Source organism: Calliphora vicina, chromosome 1, assembly GCF_958450345.1.
Source record: "Calliphora vicina chromosome 1, idCalVici1.1, whole genome shotgun sequence".
Lineage (NCBI taxonomy): Eukaryota > Metazoa > Arthropoda > Insecta > Diptera > Calliphoridae > Calliphora > Calliphora vicina.
The window spans coordinates 103,032,921-103,050,225 of NC_088780.1; the positions used below are offsets into that span (position 1 = coordinate 103,032,921).

The 17,305-nt window shown below is 24.3% G+C and overlaps 1 protein-coding gene across 5 annotated transcripts in view; it reads right to left on the reverse strand.

Annotated features, from left to right (window-relative positions):
• Positions 1-1,044: 1,044 nt before the first annotated feature.
• Atpalpha (sodium/potassium-transporting ATPase subunit alpha) overlaps positions 1,045-17,305 on the reverse strand; it is a 125,254-nt gene continuing 108,993 nt past the window's right edge. For 3 of the 5 annotated variants that reach the window (XM_065515318.1, XM_065515320.1, XM_065515321.1), the window contains 4 exons: positions 17,009-17,103; positions 3,900-4,074; positions 3,592-3,824; positions 1,045-1,958 (listed from right to left, as the gene is read on the reverse strand). In XM_065515318.1, the coding sequence (XP_065371390.1) occupies positions 1,838-1,958; positions 3,592-3,824; positions 3,900-4,074; positions 17,009-17,103 (624 nt within the window). In that variant the 3' untranslated portion in view covers positions 1,045-1,837. Of the gene's footprint in view, positions 1,959-3,591; positions 3,825-3,899; positions 4,075-13,162; positions 13,258-17,008; positions 17,104-17,305 lie in introns of all 5 variants that reach the window. The other 2 variants (XM_065515319.1, XM_065515322.1) reach the window with 2 other exon arrangements.

Here is a 17,305-nt window from a genome sequence, read left to right on the forward strand (position 1 = left end):
TGTTAATGATTTTTATATATAATTTTTTTTGTTTATTTTTTGTTTTTGTTCATGATACTATTAAAAAAATTCTTTTGTTTTTTTTTTCATTTTTATATATATTTTTTTTGTTTCTTAGCGTTCGGTATCATTTTTTTTGTTTTTATTGAAATCAAAAGAAAAAAATGTTTATACTAGACCTAAGTTTGTTTTTAGAACTAAAAAACTTGTATGTTATTTATATATATTTTTGTTTTTTGTTTTAATAAAATCTATTAAAGGGTTTGTTTTAAAAAACCAAAACAGATTTTGTTATTAAAGATGCTGCTGTTGTTGCGGTTTTTATATATATATTTTTTTATAGGTTTTACAAGAGTTTGAAAGCTCTTGTTTTATTTTCTTTTACTATTGTTTTTTTTAGGTTATTTGTTTTTATTTAACTACTCTATAAATTATTATTTTTTTGTTTTTTTTAATAAATTTTCTAAATTTTTATATTCTTACTTAAATCAACATGCGTTGTTTTTTTTTAAATATATTTTTTTTTGTTCATTTCTTTTTTACTTATTTTTTGTGTAGAGTGAAAACGTTTAACGCTATACTGCTAAATTTGTTTGTTTTTTCAAAAATTTGTTGTATTACAATATTTATTTAAATGTTGCTGTTGTTGTTGTTATTAATATTTAAATTAATAAATCTAAATCATTTGTTTATATAGATTTAGCAAGTAGAGCCTTAGTTTAAAATAAGGTTTATATAAAGGTTTGTGATTGGTTGCAAAATCAATTTAAAACAAATACTTTATAACTAACCATTGCTTTGTCCTGTGTTGACTGGTGAGGCAGAGTTTTAGTTAAGTTAGGTTTTGAGTTCCTAGCAGAGGAGGCCTATAATTATATTGCTATTTTTGCTGTATGTATTAAACAATTATCCTCTTGCTACCACCTGTTGCAAATTGCTTCATTTTACCACTATTCCAATAATAATAAAAAATCCAGAAATAAGTAAGAAATAAACCTGAGGCTAACGCATAAGTTTTCAATCCAAAAATGATGAAGTTAAGGGTTTTTGTTTTGTTTTTTTTTTTGTTTTTGTTTTATTTAATTTAAATCTTATTTATTTTATAATTTAAATTTACTTAATCGTTTAAATAATTATCTTTCTCTTTATTAAATAATAATTAAAATTAAAAAATAATAATTGTTGTTGTTGTATTTTGTTGTTGCTTCTCTGTTGCTGTTGTTGTTGTTGTTGCCATTATTTTGTATGAAAGTTTTAAAAAAAGAAACTAACTTTTTTTTATATTTAAACTAAATTTGTTTTTCTCTCATTTAATTAATAATGTATTTAAATAACAAAAGGCGGCATAAAAGAATAATGCGCTCCTCTTCATTCGTTAATTGTTAATAATAATAATAATAAATTTAATAATTTGTAGTTGTTGTATATTCTTTACTGCTTATTATGGTTGCTTTACTTCTTATGATTTGTTGTTCGTTTTTTTGCAATTTTTTTTTAATCCTTTAAATTATTTTCTCAGTTTTTGTTTTATTTTTTCTTTATAATTAATTATTTAAAAAAGAAACATCTGTTGGTTTTGTTTTGTTTGTAGATGTTCTTTTAGAAGCTTGGTGAGAAGATAAATTGGTAGTGGTAGTAGTTGTTGTTGTTGGTGATAGAGGTTGAGGTGATTTATAATTGTGTGTGTGTGTGTTGTTGTTGATTTTGATGGTGATTGTTGATATCGGTTGATTTGATTTTGAGGGAGTGGCGCGTTAGGGGGCGGCAGAGGGTAAGAGAAATGGATGAAGCAGCCATATAACAAAAATAATGTTGTTGTTGTTGTTGATTTGTTTGTTTAATAGTAGGTTTCTTGTTCCAACCAGCCTCCGGGATTGCGACGCAAGTAGAAACGTCTGGTTTCATCATAAGTGAAGATGGCCAACGCAAATGGAATGGCTGGGAACCACCAAACAAGTCTGTGTAAGTAAAAGTAAATAAAATATATTAATATTTTAAATTCATATGTAAAATTTTACGAAAAGAAAAAATTAATTCAAACAAAGTTCGAATTTTGTTATAAAATTTAGAGAATTTCAAAAAGATTTTAAAATCAATAAAATTTTCAGCTAAAATTAAAATAATTCTTTATTTTGAATTAAATGTTTTCCAACTTTAAAATTTGTAGAGCTCAAATTTTAAATTTAAAGTTCTAAAATTGTCCATCTAGAAGTTTGAATAGATTCTTATTACTGTTCTAGTTCGGATCTAGAGTTCTAGTTCAATTCTAGTTCAGTTCTATTTCAGTTCTAGTTCAGTTCTAGTTCAGTTCTAGTTCAGTTCTAGTTCAGTTCTAGTTCAGTTCTAGTTCTAGTTCAGTTCTAGTTCAGTTCTAGTTCAGTTCTAGTTCAGTTCTAGTTCAGTTCTAGTTCAGTTCTAGTTCAGTTCTAGTTCAGTTCTAGTTCAGTTCTAGTTCAGTTCTAGTTCAGTTCTAGTTCAGTTCTAGTTCAGTTCTAGTTCAGTTCTAGTTCAGTTCTAGTTCAGTTCTAGTTCAGTTCTAGTTCAGTTCTAGTTCAGTTCTAGTTCAGTTCTAGTTCAGTTCTAGTTCAGTTCTAGTTCAGTTCTAGTTCAGTTCTAGTTCAGTTCTAGTTCAGTTCTAGTTCAGTTCTAGTTCAGTTCTAGTTCAGTTCTAGTTCAGTTCTAGTTCAGTTCTAGTTCAGTTCTAGTTCAGTTCTAGTTCAGTTCTAGTTCAGTTCTACTTCAGTTCTAGTTCAGTTCTAGTTCAGTTCTAGTTCAGTTCTAGTTCAGTTCTAGTTCAGTTCTAGTTCAGTTCTAGTTCAGTTCTAGTTCAGTTCTAGTTCAGTTCTAGTTCAGTTCTAGTTCAGTTCTAGTTCAGTTCTAGTTCAGTTCTAGTTCAGTTCTAGTTCAGTTCTAGTTCAGTTCTAGTTCAGTTCTAGTTCAGTTCTAGTTCAGTTCTAGTTCAGTTCTAGTTCAGTTCTAGTTCAGTTCTAGTTCAGTTCTAGTTCAGTTCTAGTTCAGTTCTAGTTCAGTTCTAGTTCAGTTCTAGTTCAGTTCTACTTCAGTTCTAGTTCAGTTCTAGTTCAGTTCTAGTTCAGTTCTAGTTCAGTTCTAGTTCAGTTCTAGTTCAGTTCTAGTTCAGTTCTAGTTCAGTTCTAGTTCAGTTCTAGTTCAGTTCTAGTTCAGTTCTAGTTCAGTTCTAGTTCAGTTCTAGTTCAGTTCTAGTTCAGTTCTAGTTCAGTTCTAGTTCAGTTCTAGTTCAGTTCTAGTTCAGTTCTAGTTCAGTTCTAGTTCAGTTCTAGTTCAGTTCTAGTTCAGTTCTAGTTCAGTTCTAGTTCAGTTCTAGTTCAGTTCTAGTTCAGTTCTAGTTCAGTTCTAGTTCAGTTCTAGTTCAGTTCTAGTTCAGTTCTAGTTCAGTTCTAGTTCAGTTCTAGTTCAGTTCTAGTTCAGTTCTAGTTCAGTTCTAGTTAAGTTTAAAAGTAAGGAATACAAATTTTCAATCAAAATAATGTCCCTTTTTCTAAAGAACTCAAAAATTAACGTTTTAAAATCTTTTTTGCCAAAATCCTCATTCATTTGCAAACGTTTACTTACTTGAGTGGGTACATGCGAAGACCCTTGTCCATACCGGGACAGTATGACAAGAATGCAGCCAAAATGGTTTCAAATACTAAACCAAAGTTCAAGGCCCAATTTCTCATGCCCTGATGGAAAATGGAGTTTCGTCGTGTCTTACAGATGATTAAATCAGCCCACTGTACAACAACAATAGAGATGAAGAAAGCAGTATGGCAGGTATATTCCAAAGTTTTACGATCGCGATAAGTCTAGATTTAAAAAATACAAATTTGAAACAAATGAAAAAGATCATTTAATATAAATTTAAGTAGCATTTCACTTACCCATTCTTGACCATAGGAATCGGTTAAATCATTGACAGCCTTGGAATCCCACATTTTACGGATACCGAACAATTTCAAGGGTAAGAAACCATTTTCAGCCATAATAACGAAGTAGACAAAGAAACCGGCAGCAGCTTGGATCATACCAATTTGTCCATAAGCCATGGAAATCAATCTGTTTTTTATTTATTTGATGGTGCGCAAAGAAGGATTGATTGAGGAAAATTAAAGTTGTGGTATTGATTAATTTTTTTTGTTGAGAGATTTATAGAATTTTTTGATAATTTATATATTTTTTTTAATAAAAAGTGTTAGTGTTGATAATTTTTTATTTTTTTTTTTTTGGGAGAGCAAAAAAGTGATGATGGTTTGAATTTGTTTTTAAGAATTTTGTCAAGAACATTTAGCATTTTGTTTAAATTAATTAGATAATAATGAGGGAAAAGCAAGTTTTTAAGTTATTTTCGTTAATATTTGTATTGAGTTCTTTTCCATCTTTATTTGAAATTTAAAATGCTAAATGTCTGTTTTATGTTTCGAGAAAGTAACAAATGGTGGATTTTTTTCTTTTTGGATGCCGATTTAAAATTTTTTTAAAATATTTTTATGTGATTAGAATGGTGAGTTGTTATTTTTATTTTCACTATGCCTAAATTTTACTGTTAATTACACTTTGTTACAAAAAAAAGAGGTGAAAAAGCAGCATTTTTTTAATGTTACATTTTGAAATTTTTTTAAAGTTTTTTTTTTATTTTCAAAATTTACAACTTTAAAAGCACTTTAATGGTGGGTGGTTAAGTGAAAAAATTTACTAAAATAATGAAAATTTTAGTAAATTTTTTAAAAACAAGGGCAAATTATGCACAAAATATTAGTAATTTTTTTAGTTTTAAAATTTAGCTGAGTTTGTTACAAATGCGTGGTGGAGTTGCAGCAAAATAGAGAGACAGAGTTTAAGATAGAGTAGAGTAAAGTGGTGTGGTGGTATATTACAAACACGTTTTTTTTTTTTTTGTTTTTTGGTAACAAATAAAATAATTTTTTTTTATAAAAAAAAGCAAAGCACTGTTCGGTGATGGTTGTAATTAAAAGGGACAAAACACAAGTGATGTAGTGATAGTAAACAAAATTATAAAATTTTTTTAATAAAATTTATGTTAGATGATAATTATATACAAGAGAGAGAGGCGAGAGATAGAAAAAGCGTGATTGAGAGTTAAAGCTTTTTTATATTAAAAAAAAGACATGCTTAATCATGCTGTAATAACTTAAATTTATAAATAAAAACGTGCTTTAAGAGTTTTAAAGATTTTAAATAAAGACTTGTTTGTTTTCACACAAAATAATGCACAAAAATTTACTTACGCTTAAACAACAATTTTTTTGTTTTATTTTTTTTTTTTTGTTTCTTAAATTAAAAATAAATTCTAAATAAAATAAAAATAATATTTCGTAAATTTCTTTTTTGAGGGAAATTTGTATTTAAACTTAAAACTTAATTTTTTGTTGTAGGTGAGTTCCTAAATAAAAAAAACCTGTAGACAAATTGTTTAGTTTTTATTTTTGGAAATTAAAAAGTTTGTTAAGAATTTTCTTTAAGGGTTTAAAAAGAGGTAGAAGGAATTTGTTTTGAGGGTAGAAGATTTAGAAGTTTACTTTAATAACTTATTTACACAGATTAGGGGAAAATGTATAAATTTTAAAAGGATTTTTAAAGTAAGGTTTTAGTGAAAGGAGTTATAAGTGAACTTTAAGAGTATTTTTATCATAAATTTGTTTGAGTGAATTGAGTAATTGTCGGATTTTTTATATTTAAATTCGAAATATTTATTGAATTAATTATCAATGGACTTCTCAAGAGCCCTTTGTTTACTATTTTGAAGAAAAATCCTAAAAAATATTGATATAAAGGCGAAGTTTTTGTATAAATTTAAATTATTTTAAAACGAAAAGTTCTGCTTCATTTCTGAATTTCAAAGCATTTAAGTACCTCTTCAAGGTACTTTTTTGTACATTTAAAGTTAACTTTTTTGAACATTTCCATCCTAGATTTTAATATACTGTTTTTAGTTCCATTTTAGGTACTTTTATTAGTTATTTTTTAGTTCTTTTTAAAAATACAATTATTAGTGATTTTTAGAAACATTTAAAAGTACTGTTATTTGTATCATTCAAAAGTACCAATATTTTTAAATTACTATTATTAGTATCAATTTTAATACCTTTTAAAAGTACCAATTTCAGTACCTTTTAAAAGTACCAATTTTAGTATTTTTTAAAAGTAACAATTCTAATATCTTTTAAAAGTACTATTATTTGTATCATTAAAAAGTACCAATTTTATTACCTTTTGAATATTATATTATTAGTATTATTAAAAGTTCCAATTTTAACTTTTGAATATACTATTTTTAATTTCATTCAAAAGTACCAATTTAAGTGCCTTTTAAAAGTACTATTATTAAGTTTCAATAGTACACATTTTAGTACCTTTTAAAAGTATTAAGAAGTTTCAAAAACACCAATTTTTTGTATCTTTCTAAAGTAATTTGAGGTACTTTAAGAACTGTTATTAGTACCTTTTCAAAGTCCTATTATTGGAACATTTTCAAAGTACTATTATTACTAACTTCTTAAGGTATTATTCGTTTTGTCATGACAAAGGGATTCTGGGAATCAGGAAAGAACTATTTCATTTCACAAACGCTTAAAATGTTTTCAAAACGTTCTAATTGGAGAAAAGTGTCCGATAATAAAGAACATGTATTGGAAATTTAACTCAAGATACTGTCATCGGCGTATCTCTTCTCTTAATTTTACAATTTAGGATAAGATATGTACTTAAGAAACCAACGTTTTAAATTGAAAACTATTAATTTATTTAAAATCATTTGAAAAGAATTGAGAAATTTCCTTTTTTCTAAGACTGATTAATGAAATATCTTTTGAAAATCCTCTTTAAATTTTTTCTAGATTTCTTAAGAAAATTTTGTTGACAATTTAATCAATTCACTTAAAAACATTTAAGGAAATTAATATTAAAGGATTTATTGGGAGGTTTAAAACATATACAAAAAGCAACTTTAATTATTGCTAAGACTTTACACTTTATTTAACTTATTAACTAGAGATAGTGTGTACTAACTCTATATTTAGCAGGGACTGCACTAAATACTAAAAATTTGTTACTCTACCACTAGGTGAACAAAAAGAAAAAACGCTAAAATTATAAATAATTAACTAAGAGGGTTAATATTTTAATTGTTTTAAAATTTAAACATAAAACATTGAGAAAGAAAGTTAAACAAAAAAAAAAACATCAATTAAAAAGTAGGTGGACAAATCGTTTAGATAGATATATTTTATATATGAATTTCAAGAAACTGATTATAAATAGTTATTCAAATAAACTCAAGTCCAATTTATTGTAATTTTGAGAAATACATCAACAAATAATTGTTCGACTGAAATCAGAATGTGGTGTGATTTATTGGCATCATTATTTAACTCACACCACATCAATATGCATTCCATTCGTCAAAATTACTTGTATAATATAATAAATATTGTTGAAACTTGAGCTAAACGATTTGACTGTTCAAAATTCAAAAACTTAATTTTGTAAAAATCCAATGAATAAAGAAAAATTTAATAAAATTTTAATTTATAGAAAATATATCAAACATTTAATTTAAAAAGTTGAGTGCCGGTATTTGAAAGAAATGTTAAATGGTAGAAGATACAAATAAATGAGTAATGTATTGGCCAATCGGTTGGAGGATGAGATATGGCAGACGAAAAAGAAATTGTAATTGTTTATTTCCTTTACTTAAGATTTGAATTAAAAATAAAATCAAAGAAACCTTTCTGCATACAATTTTTAGGAGGTGAGATTAAAGATCAGAAACTAATATGGAAAATATTATTGAAACTATTTGGCGTTGGACTTATGAAGATTGATGGTCGAAGGACCATTTTTCAAATGAAACTAAAAACTAATTTAAGATTTTGAAAATTGAAACGTAGAACTCAATTTGGGTATAAAAACTTCTCTTCTAGAAAGGTTGTCGTCCGATTGAAGTTCGAAGGACCAAATTGGAAATTAGGTTGAAATTTTAACTGTCTAAAGGACTGCCGAAGGACCATTTTTCAAATGAAACTAAAAACTGCTTAAAGATTGTAAAAATTGAAAGGTAGAACCCAATTTGGGTTTAAAAATGTCTTTTCTATTGGTTGGCTGTCGTCCGATTGAAGTTCGAAGGACCAAATTGGAAAGATGGTTGAAATTTTAACAGTCTAAAGGACTGCCGAAGGACCATTTTTCAAATGAAACTAAAAACCACTTTAAGGTTGTGAAAATTAATATAAAAAAGAACTGCCGAAGGACCATTTTTCAAATGAAACTAAAAACTGCTTAAAGATTGTAAAAATTGAAAGGTAGAACCCAATTTGGGTATAAAAATGTCTTACCTATTGGTTGGTTGTCATCCGATTGAAGTTCGAAGGACCAAATTGGAAATTAGGTTGAAATTTTAAGTCTAAAGGACTGCCGAAGGACCATTTTTCAAATGAAACTAAAAACCACTTTAAGGTTGTGAAAATTAATATAAAAATGTCTCTTCTATTGGTTGGTTGTCGTGCGATTGAAGTTCGAAGGACCAAATTGGAAATTATGTTGAAATTTTAACTGTCTAAATCGAAATTTATTTTAACTTTTTTTTTAATATTAAAATATAACTAAAAATGTATTTCAACAGATTGTATAAACAAGATTTTGAAAGCATTTTTGACTGGGGGAAATTAACAGAGTTTAAATTATTTTATAGGAAAATACAATTGCAATTTTTCTTTCTCTTACCGAATAAGAAATGTGTCTTTCTTTTCAAATTTTAAAGTTGAATGATGTCTTAAAAGGATTGAAAACAATTGGGAAAAACACAAATAAACTGGAAATTTGGGGAACAAATTTGATTATTTTTATTCAAAAACGTTAAAATGTTTTTTGGTGTTAAACAAAACTGAACAAAAACGAACAAACCATATATGTATGAATTTCTAAATCTTAAAATTTTAAACATTTTTTTTGCATTTTTTAAAATAAAAACACACTATTTAAACTACAACTAGGAAGATGTCTGCTTGAATGGATTTCTTGAACGACCAAAAACACAAATTAAAAAACTGTAAACTGTGTAAAAGTTATGTTTGGTAACAAAACAAACCAATTTTAGAGAAAAGGAAATTTTGCATGTAAAAGTTTTCAGTTGTAAAGATGAAAAAATTAAGTAATAATGATAAAATTTGAAACAAAACTGAACAATGTCTATAAAAATGCACTAAAGAAACACACTAAAAGGCTTTTTTTAAATATATTTTTTTTTTTTGGTTTAAACAACTAAAATAGTTTGTGTGTGTTTTTTTTAGGGTAATAATTCTTTGTTAACTAAGTTCTATATAAATGTAAGTGTTTAAGTGTAAGAGATGTTTTGTTTTTTTGTTTTAATTCTGACCTGCGATTGACCAAGTTATCACGGTAGGGATTACGGGGTTGACGTTTCATAATATCACTTTCTGGTTTCTCATAAGCCAGAGAAATAGCTGGTACCTTTTTTGTTTAACAAATTTAAACCAGATTTTTGTATTTTTTTGTATTTTGGGGATTTTTTTTTGTCAAATTTTAGGTTTTTTTTTGTTTAAGTTATGTTGATTTTTTAAAATTGTTTATTAATTTAAAAGACAAGTAGTGGAGTGCACAAGAGTTTGGTTAGAGGTTTGAGACAAAAAAAGGAGTTTATAAAAAAAGTTTTTGGTTTAAAAAATATAATAGGAAAAAAATTTATAAAAAAAAAGAAAGTATGATTAGATTTGTTAAAGTTTTTTCAATACATTTTTTTTTGTTAGAAACAAAATGCCAAAAAGAGTTTGTTTTTTGGTTAAAGTAAAACAAATTATAATTTAAATCACAAAATGTAAAAGGTTTTTTTTTTGGTTATAAATTACTTATGGAGAAACTAATTTGTTAAGAGATAATTTTGGCAAATTTATTAACTAATTGTCTTAAATAATGATAAGGTTTAAGTTGTTTCTTTTTTTTTTTTGTTAATCATATATAATGAGTATTAGAAAAGAGTTTAACTAAATGTTTAGTTTTTCATAGTTACTACTCTAGTTTAAGAAAAAAAATTACAAATAAATAAATATGTTTAGAGTTTATTATATATGTAAAAAATATAGTGTTAATCTTAGAAGAAAACGTATATAAGTTTAAGAAAATTATTTTAAGTTTTAAATGTTTCATTATTAAATCTAAAATTATTATATAAAGTAATAGTAATAATAGTAATAAAAATGTTGCTACCAAATCATAAAAATAGTTGTAATAATAGTATCATAATGTTTGGTTTTAAGGTGTTTTTCTTTTCTGCTATTTTTTGTTTATAAAAAAAGTTTAGTTTAGTTTGTATTTAACATTCACTATTTATTAAAAAAAACCTACAAATTGTAAGGATACAAGAAATTACTACAAAAGGTTGGTTTTCAGTTATATACAGTTGGTTTTTTCTAAATTTAAAGAAAAATGTTTTAATTGAGTTGAGTTTGTTGGAGTTTTCATTTAGAGGTTTTTGGGATTTTATTTAAAGGATTTTAAGTACAAAAAAATCATAAGCTCCTGCATAATTTTTAAATAAAACTTACCTTAAACGTGGTTTATGGTTTAACTAAGTATTTGCTGAAGTGTATTTATGGACGGAAATCAAAAATAATAAAAATAAATCCTGAAAGTATAATAAATTCAAAGCTAACATCTTTGATTTCTACGATTTGTAAAATATATAAATATGAGAATTTTATACAAGTTTAAATCTCAATTACGTCTTAATTTCCAATAGCTTATTATTCGAAAAATATTGTTTAGATTAAGGAGAATATGAATCCATAAACAACTATTGAATTTTCTTAAGCTTTCAGTTATATTCGAATTTCAAACTTAAAAATTTATGAACATTTTTTATTCACGAATTCAAAATTAGAAAATTTGAACATTAGTTCGAAAATTTTAAATTTACTGATTACGAATATTCCAAGATTTTCTTGATTTCTTTGTGTTTTAAGTTATTTTCGAATTTCGAACTTGAACAATTTTACAGAAATTTAAAATTTTCTTAGATTTTCTATAAAACATTGAAAAAAGATTAAAAATATGAAATTTTTTTATGTTCGAAAATTCGAAATTAAGTTCGAAAATTTTTGAATTAAGAAAAATATTGTTTAAATTCAGGAGATTATGAATCCACAAGCATTTTCTGGATTTTCTTATATATTAAGTTGTATTCCAATTTCGAACTTAACAATTTTTAAAGAAATTTAAAATTTGTCTAGTTTTTTTATAAAACATTGAAAGTATGTAGATCAAAAATCTGAAATTTTTTCAAGTTCGAAAATTTAAGATTTTATGGATATTTAAAATTAGTTTAGATTTCGTATAAAACATTAAAAAATGATTATAAATATGAAGTTTTTTATGTTCGAAAATTCGAATTTATATTCGAAAATTCGAATTTATGTTCGAAAATTCGAATTTATATTCAAAAATTCGAATTTATGTTCGAAAATATTTGGAAACCGCAGAAATATGGTTTAAAATGTAAAGAATACAAATATATAAACATAAGTTGTATGTTTTCAGGCAAAATTGGATTTTGTTTAAAAAATGTATCAGAATTTGAAAAAAAAGAAAATTCTAAAAAATACACTCCAGCAAAAACGAAATCTTAAAATTTGTTTCAATAAAAGAAAAGGAAATGTCCTATAAAATGGTTTCATAATAAATATTTGGTAAAAAAGCCAAAGAGAATTGTATTGATTTTTTTTTTTTGGTTTGTTTTATATATGTAAAAAAAGTAAGTTAAAATTGAGTATAATATATAAAAATATGTTATATATATTTTGTTGATATATAAGTTATATATTTAGAAAGAGAGAGAGAAAGAGAAAAAACTGTAACGAGCAATATTATGGTGATAATGGTGGGTCAGTGATATAGAGGGCAATAATCAAAAAAAGAGGCATATATAAAAAAATATCCTTTTAAGATATTTTCTTTTAAAAAGTATATTTTTTTTTTTGTGAAAAATATATATAGAGATTTTCTAGCAAATGAGACTATATAAGATAAATATATATATTGATATAATATAGTTTTTCTTTGTGTTTGTTTTCTTTTTTTTTTAAATAGCAATTAGAATTGTTAAGAAGGAGGTTGAGTTTAAAGAGTTACAAAAGAAAATAATTAAGAAGAGAAAAGAGTTTTACAGTTTCTTTAAAAAGTTAAAGAAATATAATTGAAACAAGCTATAATTGAAGCAGAAATGTTGAAATTTTAATAAATTTTAAAGAAACTGTAAGAAAAATTAAGCAAATTCTAAAAATATAACAAAACTAAAATAAAGCTAACAAAATGTTTTAAACAACTTAAGAGAATTTAAAAATTGTTTATAAAACTAAAGACAAAATTCAACATAATTGAAATAAAACCTATACTAAAACAAATTTCTATTGAATAGTCAACAAAATCTTTAGCATATCATAAGTAAAGTTTAACAACCTAAAGCCTTAAGATATGCTTTAGATATAGAGTTAAACTATTAATGGCAGTTAACTAAACTTTAGTTTAAACAAGTTTAGGGTTTAAACCATATTTTTATATGGTAAAAAACCTTATAAAACTTGATTAAAAGTAAGTTTAATTAACAAATCTAATAATCTAATAAATTTTAAAAACAAAATTACAAATTTAATAAAATATGAACTAAAATGAATAATAAATAACAAGCTAAAGTAGTTTAAAATATATTTAAAAATTGATAGAACTAAGTAAAAAAAATGTACTTTGCTTTTAAAACGGAATACAAAATCAAGGTATTGGAAATTGTAAGTTTGAATTAAATATTAAGAAAAGTTTTATATACGCATTTGTTTCAGTTCAAGTTAGTAAAAGGCTTTAAAAAAATTTAAGATTGTTTTAATCTGTTTTAGCTATTATATAGAGATTGATTGACAAAGTGTTGATAAAAAAAAATTCTTCTTTACTTTTAAGTGAAAAAATTGGGGTGTTTTGTTTTAAAATACTTCTTTTTTTTAAAGAAAAAGTCTTGTTATCTTTTCCTATATTGCTGATACTTTTTCATTAACAAAACGCAAAAAAACGAAAAAAAGGAACTGAATAATTTGTTAATTGATGATGACACAAAGAAAAACTTTACCTTTCGTTGACTAGTTTATCGCAAAATGGATTCCTGGGCTGACGTTTCATAATATCTGATTCTGCTTCTTCATAGGCAAGGGAAATGGCAGGTACCTAGTAGTTTTACATTTTACGCATTACATTACAAACAACACAACAAGTAACAAGTATACGCAAACGTAAACGCAATTTGTTTGTTTAAGGACGGGCGAACGCACAGGGATTTAGATTATTTTTTTTGTTAAGGATTGATTGAGTTTTCAAAATCAAGTGTTTCAGTTTAAGTGTGTTCAAAATTGTGTTGGAGAGGCCGCAAAAATAATTAATTTATTTTACAAAATCAAATTTGTAAAAAGAACACAAAAAACAACAGAAATTTGTTTCCAAAAAAAAAACGGGGAAAATAAAAGAAAATGTTGTAAATGATTAAAAGCTCTTTTACAAAAATCAAAGAAAAAACTTACAAGTTTTTTTTTTTAAATATAAACAAAATGTACAAAATATTACAACAATAGTAGCAGTAGTTTTTAATAATAATAACAATACTTAATATACATAATTAGTTAGATACTTCAGTTTTAAATAAAATACCTCAATTTGAATATGTATAATACTTAACATGACTTAAATTTAAAATACTTAATGAATTTGGTGAATTTTTATCATTTTTTGTTTGGGTTTTAAATAAAAAACTTTTAAAAAAAAACTTAAATTTGTGCATAAATTTTGTTTAAATTTTATATACAATAAACTGTTTAAAGAAAGTTTACTTTGTGTGTATTTGTTTACTCAATAATGTAATAAATTTTGCATTTAAATTAAGAAAAAAAAACATTAGGTGATTTGGAGGCTAATTTACACTTACTAATACATACAAATTTACATTTGTAAACAAAAATTTGTTTCAATGTCTTAATTAGAAATTGATAAATAAAGAAGCAAATAGTAAACTTTTCAATTAAAAAAAAAACTAAAAAAAATAATTAAGTCAAGTAAATTTTTAATAAATTTCTGCATTGAGAAAAGGTAAATTGTCCTATTTAATTCAAATATATAAATTCAATAAAGAAATTTGTGAGAAAAAATATTAAAAATCAAAAAACCACAAATTTGTTCTAAGAAAAATTTTTAATTTAATAAATATTAAAATGTTTGTACTTTTCCTTTAAATTTACTAGGCAACATTAGGCTGTAGAGAAGCTACACAAAAGTATAAATAATTTGTAGACTCCTCAGGCTAATAATTTTTATTATTCAAATGTAAATATCAAATCAAACTCACTCAAAATTTTTTCAAAAATAAACATTATTTTCCAAATCAAAAATTTAATTTTTGAAAAAATGGTGTTCTTTAAAAAAAATTTTTGTATTGTATATAAATTCAATACTTACATTCTAAATATTATGAATTTACTTTTTCAATTATTTGAATGCCAGCAATTATGGGTATTTTGTACTAGAATATCCAAAATATTGATTTAGAAATTGTGCTAATTTCTTTTTTGTAACTATGGGCACTCTAATTAAGTTATTTTTCGAATTTACTTTCTCAATTACTCAAATCTCTAATATTGAGGTTAAATTTGACTAACCTAAAAAATAAAAATTTCCATATATTTTTTTTTTATTTTTTGGCTAATATGGCCACTCTAATTCCAATATTAAGTTTGAAAGTAGCTTTATAAATTAATAAGGCCTCTATTGAACTAAAGTTATGTTATCGTTGTTGTATTTGGCAAAAATATTAAAGGGAAATGAGGTTAAACAATTTTGAAATTTAACTATTTGATATTTGGCTAATATGGCCACCTTAAAGCAGTTATTGAAATTTAAATATTATATACTAATAATGTTGACATCAAATAAACATATTTATTTTAAAAAAATATGTTATCGCTATTACTTTTAATAAAAATAACAAAAAAACCTTTTTCGTTTTAAAAAATAAAATTTTAGTTAATTTTCTTTTTTTATAATATGGCCAACCAAGACCTATTATTAAATTTTAAACTGTGTGCTTAGTTTATAGAAAAGTCGCATTAACTTTTTGTCTTAGTCAAAATCCAATACCGAAGTAAAATGAAATATTTTCTAAATTTTTTCATTTTAAAAAAAATTAATTTAGAAGAATTCTCTTTTTTGCTAAAATAGTCATTCTAGGCCTATTATTAAACTTTAACTAGCATATTCGATTTATATACAATTCGTATTAACTTTTTGTCTTAGACAATATTCAATATCACAGTTATATTGGACAAAAATTTCCGAAAAAATTAACCTCAAAAATTTTAAATTTTTTACAATTTCCTTTTTTGGCTATTCTAATTTAAATATTGAGATTTAAAATAAACATTTAAATTATTAAGACCTGTAATGAACTTATCTGTTCCCTTTAGTTATATTATCGTTGTTGTATTTTTCAAAAAAATAAAAGCAATATGTAGTTAACAAATTATCAAATTTTAAAATTACTTTATTTGAGGCTTGACTTATATGACCATTTTAGAGAAGTTATTGGGTATTAAACTGCATATATGAATTAAGTAACCATCAATTAAATATCTCCTAATAGTGAAACTAGGTTATCGCTGTTACTTTATATAAAAATGTTGATATATATTTTTGATTTAAAAAGAAAAATTTTAACTAATTTTCTTTTTTGATAAAAATGGCTGTAACTAAACCTATTATTGTAATTTAAACTAGAAGCTTTACTTAAATACAGCTCATTTTAACTTTATAACTCCACTAAATTTCAATATCAAAGTAATAAATCAGAAAATTTTCGAGAAAAAAATGTAACCTCAAAAATAAAAATATTTTCCTCAATTTCGATATGGCCACTTTAGGATTGAAAAATCTCAAACTATTTAAAACTTAAACAAACTAAAACCTTTAATATTTATAAAAAACAAACAAAAATTTTCAAAATTCTTAACAGAACATGACAAAATCGTTTAAAAAAAATTAAATTTTTTTGCTTAATATCACTAAATACTTTTTTTTAAATACACACAAAATCTTAGATATTTAGACGATTTCAAACCAATTTATAATAAATTTCAAAAAGGTGCAACACTTTAACTCAGTTTAATAAAAGAAAACAAGTAAAAATTAATTTTGGTGAAAAACTTATAAAATAATGTTATTAATAATTTTAAAATAAATAATAATGTTTTAGGTTTATTACGTAGTATTAAGAGTGCAATGTTTAGTAAATGTTTAAAATGATTTATTTATATTTATAAATAAATAGAAAAAACATTATGATGATGAACTTGATAATGACGAAAATCCACAACAACGACAGTTATTAAAAAAAATTTAATAAAATAATATATGTATTTATATTTTAGTTATAACGATGATGGAAAAGATATTTGTTACAAGATGAACAATGAATTAAAAAAAAAAACCAATGATGTTAATACGAAAAGGGGGTTAATGTAATATTTATAAATTGATGTTTGAGTTAGAAAAACGTGTTTAATTTTTCTTTGTTTAGTAGAAAGATGGTTACACAGTAAATATTTATATTAAAAAAAGGCATTTGAAAGAGGAACGTACGAGTTTGAAAACGAGTAAACAACACATATGTATTATATATATATGTATAGTATATGTAGATGTATGTAAAGGGTAAAAGTATTATAATCCAGCCATTTTGTTAGGAATTATCTCAAAAGATAATTCAGCGTAAAGGGGGCAGTAGTAGTATTCTCTTTTGTTTTTATTTTAGTAAAAAAGTGTTAATAAGTTTTTATGGGTGGTTAGGTAAGTTGAGTCGACAACATTTAGTTTTATAATCAACAAAAAAAACGAAAATGAAAATGTAACAGAAAAAAAAATCAAAAAGTATAGGCACCTTGAATTGACCAATTTATCGTTGAATGGATCACGGGGAGGACGCTTCATGATATCGGCTTCAGCAGCTTCGTAAGCCAAAGAGATAGCAGGAACCTAGATTTTATGTTTGTATTTATATACAACACAATAGCGCAGTTTATACAACACAGTATTTTTGTTTGTTTTTTTAAGTGTAATTTTTTACATATTTTGAATGTGTTGGTGTGTAAAAGTGATTGAGTATTTGTGGTTATAAAGGGTTGGTTTTTTTATAAATGACAAACAAGAACGCAAGTTTTTGTTTAGTTTTTTTTTT